This window comes from Phycodurus eques, chromosome 8, assembly GCF_024500275.1.
Source record: "Phycodurus eques isolate BA_2022a chromosome 8, UOR_Pequ_1.1, whole genome shotgun sequence".
In the NCBI taxonomy this organism is placed as follows: Eukaryota; Metazoa; Chordata; class Actinopteri; order Syngnathiformes; family Syngnathidae; genus Phycodurus; species Phycodurus eques.
In genome coordinates this window covers 28,136,079-28,160,915 of record NC_084532.1, presented here as the reverse complement: position 1 = coordinate 28,160,915, position 24,837 = coordinate 28,136,079, and the positions used below count along the sequence as shown (strand labels likewise).

The following is a 24,837-nucleotide window of genomic DNA, read 5'->3' as shown; positions in this document are numbered from 1 at the left end:
CTAAATCTCAGCTCGACAAAATTGTCGCCGCACATCAGCGTCTGCGTTTTGTCACAGTAGGACTGACACGCACGTGCACGCCACGCCGGCCGAGGTCGCAAAAAGCTGCCTCAAGTGCTTCGGTGACAGGAAATTCAGTGCAAGCTCCGAATCTTTCGTTTGACTTCCAAGTGGTTCTAATTGCAAAACTATTTCCCGCCCGTAGGAAACAATGTAAAGTGAATTCATCTGTTGCTGGCTCAAGCTGTCGCCACCAACGTAACATTTGAACATTCCTAACTGTCTTCCTGTCAAACAAGATTTTCTGTCCACGGAGGCTTTGACTGTGTTCACTGAATGGACCCTGGTAGTATGTAACAAACAAAAAACAAAATCGCTGGTGGTTTATGGTTTTTAAAAAATAAACTCTTTATATCCAGAAAGAAGAATCTTTAAAAAAAATTACATTCTTGTAGTCTTCCGACTTTTGTTTTGAAAATATTTTTTTACTTTTTGTTTTGAAAAATGTGACTTAATCCTCGTAATACTATGACTTTCTTGAAAATCATTTATCTTAAAAAAACGTTGTTCATGTAATAGTAAGAATTTTCATTTAAAAAAAAAAAACTTGTAATGTCACAAGTTTGATTTGGGAAAAAAAGATGCAACTTCATCCTCAACTGTTTATTGAAAACAAAAGAACTTCATTCTTGTAATATTCTTGGAAAAAAAGAAATTCAAGTTTTTATCTCGAAAAATTCGACTTGGTCCTCATAATAATGATTTTTTTTCGGGACAAAAACCCTTTTTAGCAAAAAAAATGGGACTGTGGCTGACTGACAGTGGTTGTCATCACACTTTTCCTCTTTGCCTTTACACACTCGCTGAGCTGAAGTCAAGCAACAATTGCTCATCCTTTACAATTATTAAGTGAATGAATTATTTCCCCCTTCACGTAATGTTGACATGCATTATTAGTGACATTTGCAACTTGTTCTTTTTCGAGGATGATGTCACGCTAAAGTGTCAGTCACAAGTCAGTGTGTGTGTGTTTGTGTGCGCGCGCTTGTCACAGTTGTTTGTGCAGATGGTTTCTCCGTGTGGCCTGTCGAACATCCTGGCTCTTGTATGCTCGCCGCACTCTTTCCGACCATTGTTTGCCAGCCTTGGGGAAGGTTAGGGAGCACTCACTCACTCACTGCATCCATCAGGTCCATGCGTCTGCTCAAGCCCTGTGACTTTTACAGCGTCGTAACAGCTGTAGGGCAGTAAAAGAGATTATAAGGTGAGCTGGAGGACTTCAGTCAAATTGTGGAACGATAAACGAACCCTAACGTGTGTAAATATTGGACATGGTCACACTGCAAAACCGGTACAAAATGTGACGATTGTTTTCTTTTGTAAGGTGACATAATGATTTTGATTTAAATGTTATTTCTGCGAATGTGTGTCCTTGCATGTTTACAAATTCCCCTATTTCCTTTTTTTCCCCTATGACACCTATCTGCAGCTTTTTGCTGAAAAAGTCACGTATTTGTGTTTTTGTGGTCTCCCTGAAACGGTCTAAGATGCCTTAAAGTGGTCAAAGAATTACAGTGGCACCTTGACCTAAGAGTGTTCCAACTTACGGGTTTTAGAGATGCAACGCTTAAAAGATTTTTTGTTTTGTTTGTTGTTGTTGTTTTTGTGGTTTTTTGTGTGTGTGTTACGAGCGAGCTTAAGATATACTGCTGCTTGAGCAAAGTGGAAAAAAAAAATTAGCAATTAAGGTACTGTAATGCCCTCACATGTGAGCATAATGATAATTCATTTAGGTGTAATTATTCAAATAATTATTTAAAATAGTTTTAATGTATATGTCAAACAGTATTTACTGATATTTTAATGTATTATTTATAATACCCAAATTAGCACATTAATTAACTACCTAAATGAATAAACAGATTTTAGCTAACCAATTTTGGGGGGCAGGGAAGGGGGGGGGGGGCAAATTGATGCAACAAAAAGTTGATTTTAATAAAATAATTCCTAATAATTTTTTTAAGTATGTTATTTTCAATTGATTATAATTTATTAACCAATGTGTTAATAAAATTAAAAAAATGTTAAATGCATATGTAAAATTGTTAAGAATAAATGAACAAATTACTGAATGAGATAAACTGATAAAAATAAATACATAAAATTGAACAAATACAGTTTAAATTAACTAATTTTGGGAACAAAAACAGCCAAATCAATGCAACAAATAATACAAGACTGTTGATCACATAAATGCTCAGTGGGCCTGATTAAAGAATGGAGCAGGCCACATGTGGCCCACGAGCCATAGTTTTGCCTCCCATGCTATAAGATAAAATGGCATTGCAATACAGCAACTCTAAAAATTGTATATTAAAGTATATATACATATTAAACTGTTTTATTCGATGAATCTATTAGCGTACTGTAGGAATTCTCCCATTCGGAGTCCTGGCGAATTTCATGATTCCGTTAAATAAAAGTAAGGAAAGCAAGTTGAAGGTTTTTGCATGACCTGTCACAACTCATCAGTGTTTCTCCCGGTCATGTCATGACATTTCCCCTGCTTAAGGTGGCTGATGTTATGAAACCATGCCAGTTGTAAAAATAATGATAATAAAAAAGAAGGGGGTGGGGGGCAGCATCGGACCTGATTACCGTAATCACCACCACGCCTATCTGTTGCAACAGTTCAGGTCAGAGATGATGTGGGAGTGCTGAGGTGTCGCACGTTATCAAAGAGTTCACTGATTATTATTACGAGACTCCCACAGGAGCTCGCACGGTGTTTTCGCAAAAACAGGTCAAAATGCAGAAGTGGCAAAAGTGCAGTACTCACCTTCTGTACTTAAGTAGAAGTACTGGAGGAAAAAGGAGAAAAGGAAGTCTGTTTAAGTGTAAGTGTTTCGAACGACAACAGTCACCTTTTTACACAAGTGGCAGAAGTACTCACAGTCTGTACTCCATTAGACGTTTTTTTGGTTGCAGTGCTTCCAGTACATGTGGAATTAAGATTTTTTTTTTTTTGTCTAATCAGATTTCATCTTCTATGTGCTGCCATGTCAAGTCAATCTGCCCACGCGCCTTCAGAATCAGAAGCACTGGTTGTTGTAAAAAAAAAAAAAAAAGAAAAAAAAAAGTATGTTAGCAATGAGACTTTTTCTTTAACCAATCACATTTCAAATTCATCAACGTAGAATTATCTTTGTTTTATGTTTAGTTTGACCGTAAACTTCGCCACCATGACGTCTTGTGTCTAAAAAAAGAAAACAAAAATGTAAGTTAGGTCACCACTGTATTTTATTTGCATTTTTAATCGTGTTCTTGCCCAGTATTGATGGTCTCGATGATTGCGACGTGATTAAGTTCACAGGGTGCACGCGCTACACTGACAAAGAACATGACCGAGTTTAAACCTCCTTGTGACAGACGCGCAAACATCTCAGTGGTTGACCGCACTCCATTTAACGACTTTGACCTAACAATGGAGTGTTTATCCTCCTCCCTCCACCCCCCCCCCCCTCTCTCTCTCTCTCTCTCTTTCTCTCTCAGACACACACACACTTACTGAGGTAGAAATCCAATTAAGACGCGAGCAAATCCATAAATTAAAGAGAACGTATAATATGTGCCCCACGAGCAGAGCAGTTCAATAACTTCAAAAGGTCACGAGCTGGAAATGCAGAAGTGACGGCCGGCGGCGAAAGCAGGCGGAAAGGACTAAGAATTTCCACAATGGTGCCATTGCCATTGAAAAAAAAAAAAAAAAAAAGAAGAAAGCTGATTGAGCACTCCTCCTTCCTCTTTCGTCTTTTACGAACAGAGAAGTGTTGGTTGGAGGCTGATGTTCGGTGACGTCTCAGTGTTTCCCTTCCCAAACCTGCTTGTGGCATGTTTTGATGACTTGACAACGTGCTTTGAACTGTTTGAAGGACTGCAAGACGACTTCTCATTCTTACATCCTGTTTCAGATTTGTCCATCACGTGCCACCATTCTGCTGAAAGAGAACAATGATTTTTGATTGTGTCTGCTCTTTCCATTATTACTTTCCGGAGGTGACACAAGTACTCACACTCTGTACTCAACTAGAGGTAGATATGAAGAATTCTTAAAAGAAAATTACTTCGGATGACATACTATTTTCGGTTTATAAACAGTCATGGAATGGCCAGGGAAGGCTCCGAACCTTTGCTTTTTCTCGTGCCGCGTAGGCTGAACATCAGCGGCTCGCTCCGTCTTTGTTTGTTTGCCTAAAATGGCTGCCACATCCCACAACGCAACGCAAAAGCTGTATTGTGGGAGGTGACGCCGTTTAGGGCGAGCAGTAACCGCGGTGAACGTAAACTATGATACACACATATGGCTTATAGATGGAGGTGGTCACCACTCCTCAGTAAGCTGCAGTAATACAAGTTGTTTTTCACAGAGATGAAAGAAAATAATACCTGTGAGTGTTGTTATATTGTCTGTCGGTATGTGTTGCGCCACTGTGTGTGTTAAAATATCCATTGTTTCAAGGGTTATAAAGGGTTATAAATTTGTGAGCCTGCGCATGGTGTTTTGCAGTTTGTTAGCATTAAGCTAAACAGACTTTCCTAAGGCAAAATGATGCGGCTGTTTTAAATACACAACATGTAATTCGTTTTGTTTAATGTTTAGTTTGACTGTAAACTTCAACTGGGAGTGGCAATAAACAGCTTGAAGCCTCCTTTTTGAAGAATCATTTGCTATCCGCCATCTTCTGCTTGTTGTTAAGTGAGTTGTGTTGCGGTCACTGCCGCCATACAGCGCTCGTATCTCAAATCCGGCAAAATATTCCCACCACTGTTACTTTCACAGTTTAGTGCCAAATTATACACGTCCATTATAAAAATTACATTTTGAAAACGCATTTTTGCTACGATAAATGTCCGCGTTGCCACTTTAGTACCTCCTCCAGGTATGTTGTGGTCATATGAAAATGAGATTCACTGTACACAGGACAGCAAGCTGAGACAAAGGTGGCTTGGATGGCCAGCGTGAAAGGGGCTTCTATCTCCTTCTGAAGGCCTTATTTCTCTCACTGCGCTTTCAAATGGGGAGAATTCAGACTCCCATTCAGGGGAGATGGACGGCTTCTTAATTAAAAGCGTGACTGTTGTCATGAGGAACTAAAGTGGAGGCGCTGGGATGCACTTTAACTTTAACAGACCACCTTTTTTATCCCCAGAAATTAGGTCTGAGGAAATGAGGAAATGAGGTATTCAATCAACCACTTAAGATGCTGTTTACACACTCGGGTGACCCCCGGACATGTGTCAAGTTGTCTGGCCGCCCGCGGCGCCGGGCAGCACCGTGTCGTCGTGGCTGCGGGCCTAATTAGGTCACATAATGGGACTGGTGTGAAAAGTCAATAAGTGCGGGCATTGTCCTTTGTAACCCGAGCGTCCGTCCCAGCAGCAGCTCGCTTAACTGGGGCAGCAACTCATGGTGCCGCCATAGGGTGATGGGCGTGTGGGTGTGGGAGTTCTGTGATGTGGAATAATGTAATTTTTTAAGGGAAAAGTAAGTAATAATCTTGAGAAGAACAAAGATGTACAGTTTTTCCAATTATGAGACGTGGTTCAGATGGGTTTTTTTTTTTTTTTGCTTTGACTTTTGAGCAACAAATTGATGGATGGTGGCACTGAACTCAACTCACTTCACAACAAGCAGCAGTTCGCAAATAATTCTTCAAAAAAATTGTATTCAAGCTGTTTTTTGCCACTCCCAGTTAAAGTTTACTGTCAAACTAATCATCAAACAAAAAGAAATACATGTTGTGTAGTTAAAACAACCACAAAACTTGGCCAGGCAACATAAAAAAAAAAAATATATATTTTATCTTCTGGGAAAAAGAACGAATGTTACTGCAACTGAACTGAAAGCAAAGATAATTACACATTGACAAGCTACCATGCTAACAAACAATGCAAAATGCCATAGACAGGTTAACAAATAGCATCAGTATCGCTGTGTTATGAGCCTTTCTAACGACTATTTCAACAAACGGTGGAGCAACACATCTACACATACAATATACGAATACTCTGAGACTATTCTTTAACCTCTGAATATTACTGCTACTTACTGAGAAGCTGTGACTGAAGGTATATTTTTATATCTGAATCCAATTTTTGGAGGGGGGACTCTCGTACGTCCGGGGACCCCAATTTGAAAACTTCTGATCTAGAATGTATTTGATGTTAATTTAATCTTATTTTCATCTGGGGAAAAACCCCCAGCACTATAGTAGGTAATATGCGCAGGAGCAGATCTTTGATTTTGTTTGCATGGACTGTGCTTGTGAGTGTGCTCAGGTGCCCACACTATACCCCCCCCCCCCCCCCCCCACACACACACACACACGTACACACAAAGTGTGTGCCTGTTGGTATTAGCCAGGACACATGACAAGGATCAAGTTCGCATTGTGATGTCTGTGTGGTGCTGTTGGTTGTCCAGTTAATAACGCAAGTCAGTCAGCACAACTTGGTGGATTTGGCGTGTCATTTTGTGATTATGATTATTTTTTATTTTTTTGCATATTCCGGCTCGTGTTGTTCACTTTTTACTGCGCGTGTTGTTGTATGTGTCACTGGCTCAGTTTCATTTCCTAACACAACTACAGATTGTGCTGTCTTTTTTTGTTTTGGTTTTTTTTCTTGCTCTCTCTCTCTCTCTCTCTCTCTTTTCTCTTGGTGTGATCTGTCGATTTAAAATGCGCAAATAGGCTTATATATTAATAGGCTGACTTTTCTGGGCGTCCACCAGTTTGTCCTGCTTGGCTGTCACTGGTGTGTTACGGGCCTTGCTGGCGTTCCTAGCTTGAATGGCACCCTATGCCCGGGACATGGTTGATCTCAAGTGGACTTTTATTAACTTGAGTTTTGAAAAGGCAGCTCTTCTACAGCGGCTGACTCCACAAGGGGGCGCAAATTCCCACTCTGTGAAGCCGCACAAATATAATGTGTGTGTGTGTGTGTGTGTGTGTTTGTATTTTTTTTTATTTCATTCTCATTCGTGCTTCCCATTTTCCATTGGCAAACAAATATGAAACATTTTTACCACAAAAAAAAAAAAAAGAAAAAATAGCAAATTTCTTATCATTGAATTTTTGGACCAGATTAAAGATGTGCAATAGGAAAATTGAGTTTGTTGTATTTAATTGGTCGTGTTTATGTGACCTAGGATTTTGTTAAGAACAGTGAACCCTTGTTTATTGCGAATGATATATTCCAATAGGTGAAAATCCACGATATAAAGGGACCCTATTAAACCATTTTTCAAATAGTTTTACCTCTCCCACATACTTTAAACATACTAGAACTTATTAAAACACATTCTAAACATATTTGAAAGCACAAAAATCTAATTGCAAGCATAGAATGCATATAAAATACTTGCAGTGTCTGTGTAGATGAGCGTGCCTTTAAGAGGCGGAGCCTGGCGGGGTGGCGTGTGACGGCGAGTTTGAGTATGAGTGTCTGGGTGTGAGCTGTGGCCGACAGCAGCTTCTGCGTGAGTGTGCTTGTTGTGTTTGTTCTGACGGACTCTTTGGCTTATCAAAATACATTTGTCAATGCGGGGACAGGTTGATTGACCAATGAAGCCCCCCCCCCCCACAACGCACACACACCCCACGCACTAGTATGTGTTGTTTTTGTTGCATATGTGACAAATCGGGGTTTGCGTGGATCTGTCGGGTAACAGACGGTCCTTCTCGCCTTAGCGCCAGGTCAGACAGAAAAGCAACCCGGTCCAGACTGACTCATTCAAGGCTTAGCTAGGCTTAGCTTGGGAGGGGGTGAGGGGGGTATATTTATATATGTGTGTGTGTGTGTGTGTAATTGTGAGGCCCGACACCTGAAAGTACAAGAAACACATGATCCAAGTCAAGAGGATTATCCCAGTTTTTGCGCCACTGACCCCAAAAAGGAAGCTTGGGGGGGAAAAAAATCTGTTATGAACATCACCCTGCATTAAAAAAAAAAAAAGTGATTTGTCATAATTTAAGTGGTTATGAAACTCCCAAGAAACTTTCCTCCCAGCTGTGTCAGCTGTGATTCTAGTGTGGGATTCAAAGGAGGCGGGGTGAAAGCCTCCAAGCTTTGGCCTTTACTGAAAATGACGTCACCTCTCCAGAGACAGAAAGAAAGAAAAAAACGAAAGAAAGAAGCAAGAAAGAAAGAGACACGGAGGACAATAGATGTGAGTGACATAAGAGACGAGCGATGGCGGGGAGATGAAGAAGACGGGCCCGAGAGCGAGGCTTTAATGTGGTCTGAACAAAGGTTCCGCTTGACCGGAGAGAGCCGGAGTGAGAAAGCAAACGCAGCTGTGCAAGTGTTTGGCTGGTTGTGACCGCTGGATCCAGCGCACGTCTATGCAGTCAACCGCAGCCTTACAAATCACAACAAAAGGCATCTCAGCAGCACTCATATGGAACAAGTTAAGGATCCTTGCGCAGTAAAGCGTTTTTGTTGTTATGTTTTCCCTCAGAAGGCTGCGATGACTGCGAAAACCTTATACGATACTGTGGTGCCTTGACCTAAGAGTTGAATCTCAGAACACTGGTATCTCAATTCATCTTTCCCCATTGAAATGAGAAAGAAAGAAGAGCACTGTAATATCGTACTACATAAAAAACACAGTCATAACAATCAAAGAATGAAACAGTTTGTGTGTCATGATTTCATGCTTTAGTGCCCATTGACATCGTGCTGCTCCTTCTTGTGTGCACACCCCGGCCACCGGGGGGCAGTATTATGCTTACACAATAAATACATGAAGAAGACTCAGATCAGAAAGAAAGATGCAGTAATAAATGTTGGTTTTCACGGAGGGTAAAGAATATATGCCTGTGAGTATCCTTATATTGTGCGTCTACTTATGTTGCTGCATCGTTTGTGTTGAAATATCAATTGTTTCAAGGTTTATACCTCCTGCAATGTTGACGCTAGTTTCATTAGCCTAGCCATGGCGTTTCACATTACGTGTCGGCATTAAGCTAGCTGACTTTCCTAAGATAAAGGTATGTTTTTGTGATTTTGTCCTGTCAAGCGTTTGGTTGAATACACAACATGTCATTTTCTTTATGCTGACGTTTGAAAGTTGAACTGGGAGTGGCAGTGAACAGAATGATGTTTATTTATTTATTTTAAGAAATCTGCGATACCCTGGAGGGCAGAATAGACATCAGTTCTTCTTAGCGCTCACTTTCTTGGGACCCCTGGTTAGAAAAAAAACTTCACATTTTTGCAACAGAAAGCAAAAAAAGCGACGGTGCAACAGCATGTAACTTGAAAACGTCGTGAGGTTAGGAACCACTATGTAAGGATCTTTTCGTGAACTGTATTTGTCCATTATATAAAAATGAATCGTTCACTCATCCCCTACTCCCTTAGCACTGCACAGTGATTTTAAGTGAATATTTGGGGGAATTATCTAGGTTCACTGTATAAAAATACCCATAGAGTGCTTCGAATAGGGAGCAGAGAATGAGTGAATGATTTCAAATTTCAACTTATGACTTGTGACTCTGAACTCTGCCCTCTATTGGCTCCGACATGCTTTAACACAAACCTTCTGCTTGTAAACTGAGGGATTCGAAAACAAGAACAGACATTTGGAAGCGGCTGGAATTTATTTATTTTTTCCCCCAACATGACACAACAACAACACAGTGATCCTGCGATCTTGTTTTCCGCTAACGGCAAAGCAGGACTCGTCCGTGCCGGGGCGGCTCCATCCAGTCGTCTTTCTCTGGAGTCCCGACACGAGATTGCATCATCTCTGTGAGACGAGCCCGTGTGGATCTTCTCAGGTTGTGACAGTACTGTGAACTCTACCCCGAGTGGAGATAATGCCCCCTTTCAAGTTAATCTCCTACACTTTCTCTAATATACGACCACTGTCCCATCTACCCTGTAAACGGCACAGGCTGCCCAAAAGTCATCTATCGCCTTCTTTGTACCCCACCTTTTTATCACCCTCCGCCTACCATCCTTCTGCGTTTATGACCTCGTTGGAGAGCCTCTGGTCCGGCCAGTCGGGTTTGAGGCAAGACTTGCCAAAAGCACTCAACTCAACTACGCTTACGTAGAAGTGCAGATACTTGAAACTTGGCAGCTTGAAAAAAAATGACGGACGTTCGGCCCAGTACCAAGTGGGCCGGCGGCTGTCCACGGGCCCGTGGTTGGGGACCACTGAGACAAGCAACAGATATTTGAACACAAATGGTGGAGCAACACATGCAGACAGGTAATATAACAATACTAACAGGCATATTTTCTTCATTATCTGCAAAGAACGACTACTATTACCATCTCTATGTACAGTATATCTGTATGTATTGTACTTTGCATTTCAATTCATTTCTATGGGCAAAGATGATTTGAGATACAAGCGTGGTCACAGAATGAATTAACCTTAACCCACCACTGTAATTTTCCCTTTTTATTAACTTACATAGTGCTTGTACTCAGAAGGAGAAAAATCATGTTAAACGTTGCACGCTGTTGTTCAACAGCTAGATAACGTGATCCTGTACTTTTCCTAATGTGAACTTATAAAAAAAAAAAAAAAAAAAAAAAAAAAAAAAGCTAAATTAACTAATAATTACAACTGGGGGAAAAAAATGCACCTTACTTGTAAATAGGGATTGAACCACTTGAACTTGAAGGTAATTAATTGCAAAGATATCACAATAACAGATAAATATTAACATTTTGTCATGTCATAAGCAGACGTCCATGCAAAAGAGAAAACTCTCCTTGCCCACAGGTGAGGGCATCACAGACATCACCCGAGCGGCGGCGTATCTGAAGCTCGCGTTGCAACTGAAATTTCGGCTCGTGACACAAAGCAAAAAAAAAAAACGACCAAGAGATGGCTATTACTGTAAAAACTAATTTCCTTTCTGATTTTCGGTCTTTTTTACGTTGTGTCATCATCCGCAGCGATTGGGGGGAGCAATAAGCCTATTTTTCACAAAGTAAGGAGTACAAAGTCCAGATATCTGTTTTCAAATGTAGGGTGTACATCAACAACGACAACAAGTGGTTACAAAAATAAACGCTCAAGTAAAGTACCGATACCTGAAAAATATAATACACTAATGAAGCATTCGTACTCTGTTAATTCCCACCAACTGGTATGAGGACAGCAGCCTCTGCGGAGTCATGGGGCTGGCGGCAGGAAGCGGGAGATTTCCTGGAATGTATTTTTTTTTCTTTCCCCCCAACATGTGGTGCAATAACAGTACCAGCGACGCTCCGCCTGTTTTTTTTTCTTTCTGTCCCGCTTGTGTCTGTAGTGTAAGCACCACGTTAACACAGAGATGAGCGCTCATAGGAGAGGAATAATAGCAGGAACCGACAATATTGAAAAACAACAGCGTCAACAATTACGGGGTCATTTGCTGTGTCATTAGTCCCCTCTTAGAAAAGTTTGATGCCAAGGCTTTTTATAACTTCAAAAGAAAAGTTGGAGTCCATTTCCATTCAACATCACAGTAACAAAAAAAAAAATACAAAGTGGCAGAGCGTGTTCTGCTAAAAATCGAGAAGGATTTTATAAACATTTCTACTGTTATTAGTAAAAAAGAAAACTTTTTTTCCATCCTTGTTTTTTTATTTGTTTTTGAAGTCACATTTAGCATTGCTGATGGCTAATGACAAGGAAATTAGCTTTTCGTCCACGTGTATGTATTAGTTAACTGTACCAAGGAGGTTTTTCCTGTATCACTATCTGCTTGTAAATTACGCAAGTTATGTCTTTTTTGTTTTTTAATCAATTAATATTGCATATTTTAAAACAAACAAGCAAACTAGCAGGCATGAGCTCTGCTGCAAATAGTGAAAATCCACGAGTCGTTGACGCTCCCTCCCCCCAACGTTTTGTAATTGCTTATCGATGCCACAAGATGATGCCAAAACACTACTTTTATGTGAGCTAGGGTTTTGGCCTGTCTAATAGAAGCTCACCCCCTCACTTCAACACAGTTCGTTGGCACCAAGATGCCAACAAAGAAGAAGATTGCTACTCCTTTACTAAGTTGTGTTTTCATCTACATTTCATCCAAATTGGCGCCAAAGCACTACTTTTATATTGGACCGCGCTTTGGTGCCATCGTGTGGCATCTTGGGGTGTTGTGAGTAACATTCGGTAAATAACAGTGCATCGGTTAAAAACAAATCTGTCAATGAAAACATTTGCAAGTATCAAATCCCTAAAATGTCAGGGAATCCCGTACGAGGTTTAGTTACCACGACAACCTCGCATCAAACAAAATACCCCATGTAAGTGTTGTTTTACAGAATGACCGTGACCATAGAGAACATGTCACATAGGTCACGTTGAAAGACGTTCCCCGCGTCTGCTCGTCCATCAGAGGATTTGTCCGACGCCTGGTTTTCTCGCCGCTATGACATCACTCTCTCGGGGAGGTCCTTTGAGGTCGTAACCTTCCCACTGACCCCGTGCGCTTCCCACAAGTCAGCCTACTCGTTCGGGGCAACTCGGCCTGGGAACTGGAGCACGGCCGGATGTGAGTCCCAAACACACGGAGATACACCCGTGCCCTCACCTTCTTACATGACGACCTCGTCGGTGTGGGGACGATGGCTCAGTGACGCTTGCGCTGACGTTGGGGGTTCTAGCAGCCTGTCACACACACAAATTGGGTTGGAGGAGCATCTCTCCCACAGAAAATGATGACGCGTTAAAAAGTGGGGCTGGATCTGCGATAACCTCCACCGAGGAAGTTATGTTTTCATCAGCGTTTCTTGCGGCTGACCTACACCACGGAAGTTACGTTTCCATGTGTGTTTCTTTACTAGTTACCTACACCAAGGAAGGTGTGTTTTCATTTAAATGTCCTTCTCAGTTATCTTCACCAAGGAAGTGATGTGTTAATTGCTATTCGTTCAAAGATGATCCCCACCGAGGAAGTTTTCATTGGCGATTGCTTGTCACGTAATTACCTGAATGAGGCTCGTTAAATGTACTATATTTATGAGTTACCTACGCCGAGGAAATGTTGCTTGTATCACTATTTGCTTGTCAGTTACCGCCACCGAGAACGTTGTGGTGCCATCGCCGTCGGCATGTTCGTTTGTTCATTTCGTTTGTTAGTTCACTCTGTCAAGTAAGTCATGTTATGTTTGTTTAATGGCTTATAAAAAAAAAAAAAAAAACTGGAGGTTCGCACCCGACTGAGGCATTCTCGATCTTTTTGTTTTTTCACTTGACAGGAAATCCACTTGTGATTTCTCACAAAAGTCTACAATACAACTTTTGTCCACAATGAGCCGCCTGCACAAGACCGAGGCTTGATTCATATCTTGCCGTTTATTCACATCAGCGGGCCGTTTTTGAGTACGCGTTTTCGGACATTGACAGTGGAAGCAGTGTAGGCCATTCTCACACAAAGGCCATTTTCCTATTCGCGCGTTGACGATACACAGCGCCAATGACGCCATGCCTTCCCAGTATTGTCCCACACAGGGAGGCCCTGAGGCAGCAGCTGCTTCGCTCACAAGACAACTTTGCATTTGCATACATCTGCTCCAAAACATTTACCATCATTCACGTTTTGATCCTGTATTTTGCAATAGATAAGTTGATTACAAAATCAACTGTGGGCAAAGAGAGGTGGCAAAAGTACCCAAGTGCTTATGAAGGACTCTGGTTAAAGTAGAAGTACTGTGTCAACGCTTGTACTTAAGTAAAAGTAAAAAAGTACAAAGTCTGAAATCTAAGTAGGTACAAAAGTAAAATTGACTTTTTACTGTAAATTACAATTGTACCTTGACCTACATTAAGTTTCATTTGATGTCATTAAGCCACTCCCCTTAAAGGCAGGCATCCAGCAGATGAATACTACACCACATACAGTAATAATGACTCTTTATTAAACCAGTCTACAGTGTTGCCTTGAGACACGAGTGACCCGACTTATGTGTTTTTCGAGATACGCGGTTCGTGTTCGGCCTATTTGTTTGCTTTGACTTGCAACCAAAAATTTGAGATATGAGCGCTGTACAGTGGCAGTCAACTCAACTCACTTCACAACAAGCAGCAGTTTGGATTAGTAAACAATTCTTCAAAAAAGAGGCTTCAAGCTGTTTAATGCCACTCCCAGTTGAAGTTTACTGTCAAAAAACAAAACAAAGAGAATACACCTTGTGAATTTAAAACAGGGGTGTCAAACTTTTTTTTTTTGTCTCGGGCCGCATTGTAGTTATGATTTCCCTCAGGGCCGTTAGAACAGTGAAACCATATAAATGTTTAATCATCACCAGAAAATATTATTACCATTACACAACAAATTGAGGATAACTAGTTTTGAAATCAGAAGACAAGGATAACAGTTTGTTCAAGTATTGTTTAAGTTACTGTAGAGGAAGGGTTTGGTAACTGAAAAATGCAATATCTCGACGTTATTGTGTATTATTATGACGATTTGGAATTTGGGTACGGATTTTAGCAAAAATCATGGAAGTCGACAAACATGATTTGCTTTCGCGGCCACATAAAATGATGTGGCGGGCCGCATCTGGCCCCCAGGCCTTGAGTTTGCCACCCCTCCCAGTTAACATACTGTAGACATTTGACTTCACATGCCATCAATGGCAGGGAATGAGTTAATAAATTACATTTAGCTTTATGCTACAAAAAACAACAACAACTATGCAAAATGCCATAGACAGGCTAATGAATAGCATTAATAGTCGTGGTGTTATAAACTAAGAAATGGATATTTGAACACGAATGTGGAGCAACACGTGAACAGATCATTAACATTACTGACTGGTGTATATCCTTTATCCTCTGTGAAGAACATGCAACATTAATGCCTCACCGAGGAGCTGAGACCCTCCCCATGTACAGCACATCAGTACGTCTGTATTTTACTGACCTCGAGTGGCCAAAGTGCACACCAGAAGGAGCAGCACAATGTCTATTGAATTGAAGGCAAAAGTTGGGCAAAAATAGCTTAATTTCTTTACATTCTAGTTAATGATGTCAAAGCTGTATGTTTTTCTAAAGTACAGTGTTTTGTTTTCTCATTTAAAAAAAAACCCCACTAGGAACACGTAAACACGTTTTGGGGGGGGGGGGCGGATTTATGGCATTTCCGTGTCACATCAATAGGGAAAGATGATGATAAATTTGGGGTGATTTATTTATTTGATTGAATTTAAATACGTGTGCCTTGGCTCTCCGTAAAGGTCGAGAAACACTAGATCACCGAGGGAAGCTGTGCGGACACAAAATCCCCTGGGTCATTTTTCTACGTGTTTTACGGTAATGGCAGCAGAAGGAGGAGGAGTTGGGAACTCGGGGAGGCCCGCATGTGGTGAGGGCGAAGGAGAAGAAGGCGGAGGAGGCGGAGGCTCATTGAATAGAAGAGACTCACTCGAGACGAGCGCCACATTCGGACTGTACCACGCCAGCCTTTGCGGCGCGGCTTGACGAAGAAGAAGGAGGAGGAGGAGGAGGATAAACAAACAAACAAACAGGAGCGAGAGGTGCCATCTGTGTCGCCGACTTGTTGTCGGGCTCCTGATGCTGTCCCCGGACCATGAAAGAAGGACTCGCCATGAAGTTCGCTTGGAAGAGTAAAATGGTAACAGAACAAAAACAACAACAGCAACAAAAGGGGCGTTTTTGGGGGGGGAGGGGGGGGGGGGGACTTTGCTTTGAAAGAGAGAGAGGGAGAGGCGGGGGTGGTGGTCTGAAGCTTGGGAAAGTCGAGGATAAAGGGGGGGGGGGGGTCGCGCTTTAATGTTGTGATTGATTCCACAACTGGTCAGAAAACTCAAGCCGTTCGCTTGTCTTTTCCTCCCTCGTGATGATGATGATGATGGTGGTGGTGGATAGGAAAACTTGAGTTTGTGGGGGGGCGTTTGGCCTTGCCCGCCTGCTTTCAGGCACAAAAAGCGTCACCACTTGTTGTTCGGCAAAAAAGAAACACGATGGCAAAACGTTCGAGCGTTTATTCCGTATCCCTGATGTCCATCCTTAAGGTCCACGTACTAGTATGCTTTTCATCCCGACTAGTATGACAATTCAGCATACTAGTACCGTCCCCCACCGCTGAATGACATTTCTGCACAATGATTATCAAATGAATCGTCAACGATAATCAATTAATTGTTTGGAGACGAAGTTTAACTTCAGATTGTTCAAAATTCAAAACAATTTCAGCCTCTGAAGTCGCACCAGTGAAAATTCTCAAAATTCTCTTATCCTCCATGAAAGCAGAGTGATTGTCTTAGTGTTTAATCAACGTAAGACGTTTGTAAACTTCGGAAAACAATGATCAATATTTCCCTCCCCCCATATTTTTTCACGTTACAGACAAAAACCAGAAACTGAATCCTAATTCATGTTTGTGTATTTTCTGCACCGTGAATTTGACATAGTGTCGTTTTTCAATAAAAGGAATGAAATTAAAAAAAAATAAAATAAAATGTATCCGATAAATGAAAAAAATCATTAGTTGCATCCCTAGTAGTACTGTTAGCGCACAGTTGCCAACTAGTGCACAGTTTTGCCTCACTAGTAACATCGAATTGTCTTGCAAGTATGTCAAAATTGTCCTACTAGTGTGCAGTCGTGGAAAGTATGGAAAGCCGTTTGAGCATTTATTCGACACTTCGTCCTAGTGCACTTTTTATCCAAAGTAGTAAGATAATTCGTTGCACTAGTAGAATGACTGTCCCACAGAGAATTTTTTCCCAGTACTAGTCCACATTTGGACTACTAGTTAAACAATTAAACCTGGCTTGTTAACGACTGTGCCTACTACGCTACTGTAGTTTAATGTTAGTCATTGTGGTGGTATTTGGCGATCAAAATATTTTTTGGGTTTAGTACTTGGTGTAAAAGGTTTGCGAACCACGGTACGAGTACACACCTTGTCGTCACTAGTAGGACAACTTTGGCATACTAGGACAGCTACATATTACTAGTGAGGCAAAACTATGCACTAGTGAACAACTAAGGGCTACTAGTACGACTAAAATTCCTCCACTTACTAGTATGACATACGTGGAACTAGTTATGGGAAAAACATGACTAGTAAGCACTAGTGTGCTGAATGATCTTACTAGTGAGGGCAAAAAGTGTCCTAGCACACGGATGTTAAACTGGATGTCAAATAAATACTCAAATGTCTTTCGTACTCCTACTACTACTGCTGCATCTTTTTGAAAGGGTGCAGATAATAACCAGGCCTCTGTGAACATCCCCACAGGGTCTTTTGATAAAGCATGTGTTCTGTGTACTCTTAACTTTGATTAGTATTCTAAAAATAATGGCATTTATTTTCCATGCAAGCCTCACAGTTCTGTAGCGATTTGGCATCAAAGACGCGCACACATACGCAGTGTGTTTGTGCAGCCAGGCCGGGCCGGGCCTAGTCGGGCTATTGTTTTGGGAGTGTGCAGCCTGCGTGAGTCATGGGCTGATCCGTCTTTGCAGCTGGACTCCGAGACGTGTCGCTGACCCCTGAGCTGGGGAATAGTGAAGGGGGGTCCGCCGTCCAACCCCAAAACATTCGTGCTTAGACAGAAAATCACAGGAGTCTGTGTGACATTCGTTCTTTCCATCTTCAATTGGCAATCGATAACAGTAGAACTCACACACAAAAATTCCTAATTCAATTTTAGGCCCGTGTCGCAAATGTGCAATTAAAAGAACAGGCAACAGAAATGAGTTTGAATTTGACATTTAACCGGTCGTGTTTAGGTGAGCTGGAAGTTTGATAACGAGCATTAGTAACCATAACGTTAGCTTTTTAGCCACAACAATCAGTCAACAGAAGATAAATTCCAATGAAGTTGGGACATTGTGTTAAACATAACAGAATACTATGATTTGCAAATCATGTTCAACCTATATTTAATTGAATACACTACAAAGACAAGATATTGACTGTTCAAACTGATCAACTGGATTGTTTTTAGCAAATAATCATGAACTTAGAATGTTATGGCTGCAACACGTTCCAAAACAGCTGCCACAGGTGGCAAAAAAAGACTGAGAGAGGTGAGGAATGCTCATCAAACACCTGTTTGGAACATCCCACAGGTGAACGCGCTCACTGGGAACAGGTGGGTGCCATGATTGGGTAGAAAAGGAGCTTCCCTGAATTGCTCAGTCATTCACAAACAAAGATGGGGCGAGGGTCACCTAGTTGTGAACAAGTGCGTGAGAAAATAGTCCAACAGTTTAAGGACAATGCTCCTCAACGTACAATTGCAAGGAATTGAGGGATTTCATCATCTACGGTCCATAATATCATCAAAAGGTTCAGAGAATCTGGAGAAATCACCAACATTGAATGCCGGTGACCTTCGATCCCTCAGGCGGCACTGCATCAAAAACCGACATCAATGTGTAAAGGATATCATCACATGGGCTCAGGAACACTTCAGAAAACCAATGTCAGTAACTACAGTTCGGCGCTACATCCGTAAGTGCAACTTGAAACTCTACGAAGCCATTTATCAACAACACCCAGAAACGCCGCCGGCTTCTCTGGGCCCGAGCTCATCTAAGATGGACTGATGCAAAGTGTAAAAGTGTTCTGTGGTCCGACGAGTCCACATTTCAAATTGTTTTGGGAAATTGGAGACGTCGTGTCCTCCTGGCCAAAGGGGAAAAGAACCATCCGGGCTGTTATGGACGCAAAGTTCAAAAGCCAGCATCTGTGATGGTATGGGGCTGTGTTAGTGCCAATGGCATGGGTAACTTACACATCTGTGAAGGCACCATTAATGCTGAAAGGTACATACAGGTTTTGGAGAAACATATGCTGCCATTCAAGCAACGTCTTTTTCATGGACGCCCCTGCTTATTTCAGCAAGACAATGCCAAACCACATTCTGCACGTGTTACAACAGCGTGGCTTCGTAGTAAAAGAGTGCGGGTACTAGACTGGCCTGCCTGCAGTCCAGACCTGTCTCCCATTGTGGTGCATTATTAAGCATAAAATACGACAACGGGGACCCCGGACTGTTGAACAGCTGAAGCTGTACATCGAGCAAGAATGAGCAAGAATTCCACCTACAAAGCTTCAACAATTGGTGTCCTCATTTCCCAAACGTTTATTGAATGTTGTTAAAAGAAAAGGTGATGTAACACAGTGGTAAACATGACCCTGTCCCAGCTTTTTTGCAACGTGTTGCAGCCATAAAATTATTTGCTCAAAACAATCAAGTTTATCAGTTTGAACATTAAATATCTTGTCTTTGTCGTGTATTCCATTACATATAGGTCGATCATGATTTGCAAATCATTGTATTCAGTTTTTATTTACGGTTAAAACAATGTCCCAACATTCATTGGCGATTGGGTTTGTACATGGCGAATGAATGATGAAACAGAAGAACCCGGTTGCAACTAAACTGTGATTACCAGTGCTTTTTGCAGAGGATAACAAATATATGTATACATATTGTTTGTTGTATGTTCTGACTGCATGTGTGGCCCCTGTTTGTGCTCAAATGTTAAGTTGTTTAAAGGTTTCTCAAATGTTAAGTTGTTTAAAGGTTTATAAGTGAGTGTGACAGCGATGCTAGTTTTGTTAGCCGGTCTCCAACGTTTTACATTTTATTTTGTATTTTTTTAAAGTATTGTTCACTACCTGCCAAACTGCTACTTGTTGTGAAGTTCGCTGCCACCATCTGAGTCTTGCAACTTGCATTTTTTGATCGCAACTCAAGACAAAAAATTGGCAGTGAGCACTCATCTTCAAAGAAATTGTTTGATTGACAGTTGTAACTTGTACATGTAAAGATTGAATGGTACACAGATTCAAACACATTATTTTAAACCATGATTCTGCTGCGTCTTGACCTTTTCGAGCCTCCCACTTGACTTTAAAGCCATGCGAGTGAGTGTGATCCAGACCTCTTTCGTGAGTGGGTGTGCGTGAGGAGGACTTGGCCATCGTGTTGCATGCGTGGTGTCGGCGCTTCTGTTTTCGTCTCCACATGTCTGTGTGTCAGCAGAATTCAATGCTAGCGTTCAACTCTTTTTTTTTTTTTTTTTTTCGTATTGTTATTGATTCACCCTCACCCCTCGCTAGTTTTGTTTATGGCTCCTGTTGTGTAAGTTACGCCCCAAATGTTTATATTATCCTCTATTAATAGTTTAAACCGTAAATATAAGATGAACTATGATTCCAAAACAGTTTAACATAATTTCAAACTCCTATTGCAACATCCATCCATTTTGTCCCCCCGCTTATCTCCTCACGAGGGTTGCGGGCTGCTGGAGCCTATCCCAGCTATCTTTGGGCGGTAGGCGGGGTACAACCTGAACCGGTCGCCAGCCAATCGCAAGGCACATAGAAACAAACAACCATTTGCACTCACATTCACACCTACGGGCAATTTAGAGTCTTCAATCAACCTAGCACGCATGGTGTTGGGATGTGGGAGGAAACCGGAGTGCCCGGAGAAAACCCACCCAGAACATGCAAACTCCACACAGGCGGGGCTGGGATTTGAGCCCTGGTCCCCAGAACTGTGAGGCAGATGCTATTGCAACATTACCATTCAAAATGAATGACTTACTGATGATTAGAGTTTTTTGGGGGGGTTTTGTTTGATGTCAACCCAAAAATGTTCCAACTTCTGCGGAATTATCGGAGGCGGGTAGCAGGAAGCCCCGACGAGAGTTTATCACCCGTGACTCGCTGCTCACTTTATACCAGCGAATGCAATCGTCCCCGTTTCAAATACTGCCGCCGACGTCATCATGCATCTAATGATCTGAATGCGTGAAGCTGCAACGGCTATGTAAGCGTTCACTTGATTCGTTTTGGCGATTGCTGTCAATTGCACCTTTATGCTTCCAATTTGGCCAGTGTTGATGGTGCTAAAGAGACCACAGATGTAATGGTAGCTCCAAAATGTATCACGCTGTCAGAATTGCCAAAAGTCCTCACACTTTGTATTTAAGTACCGATCTGCGATCAGATAATTAGATGCATGACGACGTTAGTACTAGCGTCTGGTGTGACATAGAAAATACGACAACACCCTGGTGCTGGCATTGCGGAATTTTGTTCTTGCCTTTATTGCGGCACTTACACTACCTATTTGTTTTCCCAATTCGCTGTCTGTGCCGACGATGCAGGTCGGTGTGAAAGTGGCTGTCGACAACGATGCTCATGTGTCCCTCAGGGTATAATCTACTCCCATGTACCCCTTAGGGCTAATTATTGGTAACGCTGTGTGTGCCTTTTGTTGTTTCCAAGGTTTACAAGTCGAGTGTACAAACAGTGCTTTGAGGATTCCGCCTCAGTGACAAGCCAACATCATGAGAAACCAGACCAGAGTCGCTGGCGCCCCTAAAATCTTTAGAACTGCCTATATTTTTGGAGTTTAAATTGTGACTGTACCACAAACTACAATCCCAAAACACATTGTTTCAAAATCGTCTTCACAACATTGTCTTTAGAAATAAATGGCCAAAAGGCGATTTAATTAGGAAAAACACGCACTGGAAGTGCACGTGTTTGTCGCCTTTTTGACCCATTAAAAAAAAAAAATAATAATAATAATTTTCACGTGAAACATCTGTCATTTCTTCGCTTGAGCTTTTATTTATCCATCAGCAGAGTAAAAACTCAATAGGTACCCGATTACATTTACACTTTGTGGAGGGTTGACACATGGGCAAAGAAACTACCCTTAACATTTACAGTCGATGGAAATTCCAATGAAGGTGCAGATTCAGGATTTTTATTGTAGCATCATCAACATGGACAACGGGAAGTTATTCTAATGGTTTTTGTCATTTTCTCCTTAGCTAGCAAAAGACAATCAAGTTCCACATAAATTTGTGGCAGGTTGACACATGGACCAAGGATTATTTGTAGAATCATTAAATCCTTATCTTACATATATTTTACGTGTATTTTCCTTTTTTTTTTTGAGGCATTGCAACACGGCAAAACCTGTTAAATTCGAATTTAACATTTATATGGGATCCATTTTAGCTTCCTGTACACTGGTATGGCATATCACACAAAACTACACAGTATATAAAAGACAAAGTTTATTGAACAGTCCCCTTAATTTCGTAGTGAAAATGCTTAAATCTCAACAACTACACTCAGCCATATGCAGGAGATGGCACTGATCCAAATGAAGACTGTTCGGCCTTGGTGGAGGTCACTCTACTGATTGTTATTCTGACTAGCTCAGCATCATTGACATTGGCATTTTTGGGGTGATAATTTTCCCGAGTTCATCAGTGAATAATGTACACATTGGAATGACAAAAATCTGTTGGTGCTTATCCAAACGAGGATTGTTTGGTCTCAGTGTGCTGTTTAATAATAACGAAATAGGGATTTTTGTTTTTTTTATAGTGGATCTAGATTGTTCATTAAAATTGCCAATACAAACTTCTGTAAAGTGATTGCGGAGTAGGGAATGAGTGAATGATTCTGGACGCATCATTCCCTACTCCCTAATCACAATATATGGATTAGGATAGACACAGCAGCTGGCGCACTTTCTAACCCTGAACAATAGTTTAAGAAAATAAACATGTAATAATCACATTGATACACCAGCGGCTACAGCCACAACTGACACCCAGGCATTTAACGCGCAGACTGGATAACCAGTTATCAGCTAGCTGCTAAACTGAGCTCACCGCAGCCAATTCTCCAGTCTCATTCGCTGACTCCCACGTCACTCACCAGGCCACGCCCCGCCTTTTAAAGCCACACACACGCAAAGTCACAGATACTCCAGTGTAGAATGTGAGGATGGCGACTCCGAGTGGACAACAATAATACCTGCTCCTCACATGTACATTTTGTTGTTTAATAGTGCCAAATCAATTTTTAGCCGATTAATCGTTGGGATAATCAGAAGAATAATCGATTCTAAAATTATGCAGCTTCACCCATTACACATTTGAAGAGCACTACAAAATAGTAAACTCACTAGACAGAGGCTAAGGACTATGGAGTGATTCCTAACACAGCCTACAATACACCCATATCTATAATGTCATATGTCACTCCCACGGAGACAAAAAACAGAACTACAACGGCTTCAAGTAAGTACATTAAAAAGGACACAAGTGCTGTAAGCAGCAAGAACTTCCCAACCCCCAACACTGCAACATGCCATGCCTTACTCCCTCCCTCGCCTTCACTCCCTTTAATTCCCCATCCATCTCTTTTACTGTGTTCCCTGTCTGGGTGGAGGTGAAGCCGGAGCTCCGCAACCTTCAGGGAGCCGTGAAAGGTTGACGAGCACAGAGCCGGAATACGGGCAGACTCCCAAATGAGCCCCGATGCGACAACTTTGCATCAGACTTTTACTGGGAGCGCTTCTGTAAAAATCAGCACGCAGCATGACTGCACTCGCCAACTTAGGAACCCAAATTGCTCATGGGTTTATTTTATTGGCTCACTCACCACACATTTTAGATTTCATTAATGTTAGTTGTGCTATGCATCACTGGTTTATAAACAGTAAACTGTGAACCCCCGCCTATTGACAAAATCACTGAAAGACTCACTGAAAGAGGTCTTTTGATATCACAAGATGCCACGAAGCCGTGGCTAATAGTCATTGGTGTCAAGGAAGTATGTTTATGGTGATATATCCCGACTGTTCTAAGATCGTCATGTGTCGAGGAGCTAGGTTTAGCCTGGGTTGTTAGTGTAAGTTACAGTCTTGACCATGTGTATGTTTTTACTCTGCTGATGGATAATAGGTTCTTCTTGGACCTTGCCGACTAACAAAGAAACTGCAAAGAGAACACAACCTCTAACGCGAACTGTGCTTTTTCCTGGTTGCAGAGCTCCGTACAGGACTGGGGGGAGGAAGTGGAGGAAGGAGCCATCTACAATGTGACGCTAAAGCGGGTTCAGATTCAACAGGCGGCCAACAAGGGCGCGAGATGGCTGGGGGTGAGTCCCTGAACACCTTCACTGCACAGATACTTACTAAAGATTGGTAAAAGTAGAAGTACTGATTCAGCTCCTTTACATGTGGTCTCCTTTTTGGGGTTTGTGTATGAATAAATGGGTGCTGTACAACTGGTCTTAAAAAGTTGCATCTTGAATAAACAACAAGCATTTTGGTGGAATCCCAGCACTTGTGGGGATGTGGTTTTCTGGCTGTCTTTTTCATTTTTCATATTTCATATTAGTATTATAAATTATAGTATATTTGTACCTCAGGATTATTTTGTGTACCGTAATTTCTCGTGTATAATGCGCAGCCATGTATAATACGCACCCTCAAAGTTGACCTCAAAATTCTGGAAAACCCTTCTACCCATGTATAATGCATTTTTACAACACATGATTTTGCTTCTACCCATATGATCAAAACATGAAGTATTATCTGTATTTTGTTAGGGTTTTTTTTCAAATAATTATTCTGAAGTTAAGTACTTGGTTTGAACACTTAATCCTTTTTTAATTTACTTGCTCTTATTTTGAAATTCACAGCCCTACTTTTATTGAGTAAACTAGAAAACACAGTTGTTCTCATATGTTTGATTACCCAGGCAGAATTTGTAAGATGGGTACAATTCTTGAAAGAAAACATGAAGGACCAGGCGAAATACATTTAATTTTATTTTAATGGGATTCAAATTAAACGGTCAACCATTTCAGAAAAGCATTATCATTAAACAAAACATAACCATAAATAAATGAATGACAGTTGTTGTTCAGTCATCAGTCATGTTTAAAAACAAAAAAATAATAATAATAGTAATAATAAAATATCTCACAAATTCTGCCAGCGTATGTAAAC

General features: G+C 41.3%; 1 protein-coding gene across 4 annotated transcripts in view; it reads left to right on the top strand.

Annotated features, from left to right (window-relative positions):
• rgl1 (ral guanine nucleotide dissociation stimulator-like 1) overlaps nucleotides 1-24,837 on the top strand; it is a 40,827-nt gene that overhangs the window by 1,784 nt on the left and 14,206 nt on the right. For 2 of the 4 annotated variants that reach the window (XM_061683421.1, XM_061683422.1), the window contains exon 2: nucleotides 23,871-23,981. In XM_061683421.1, coding sequence (XP_061539405.1) covers nucleotides 23,871-23,981 — 111 coding nt within the window. Of the gene's footprint in view, nucleotides 1-13,995; nucleotides 15,654-23,870; nucleotides 23,982-24,837 lie in introns of those variants that run through there. The other 2 variants (XM_061683423.1, XM_061683425.1) reach the window with 2 other exon arrangements.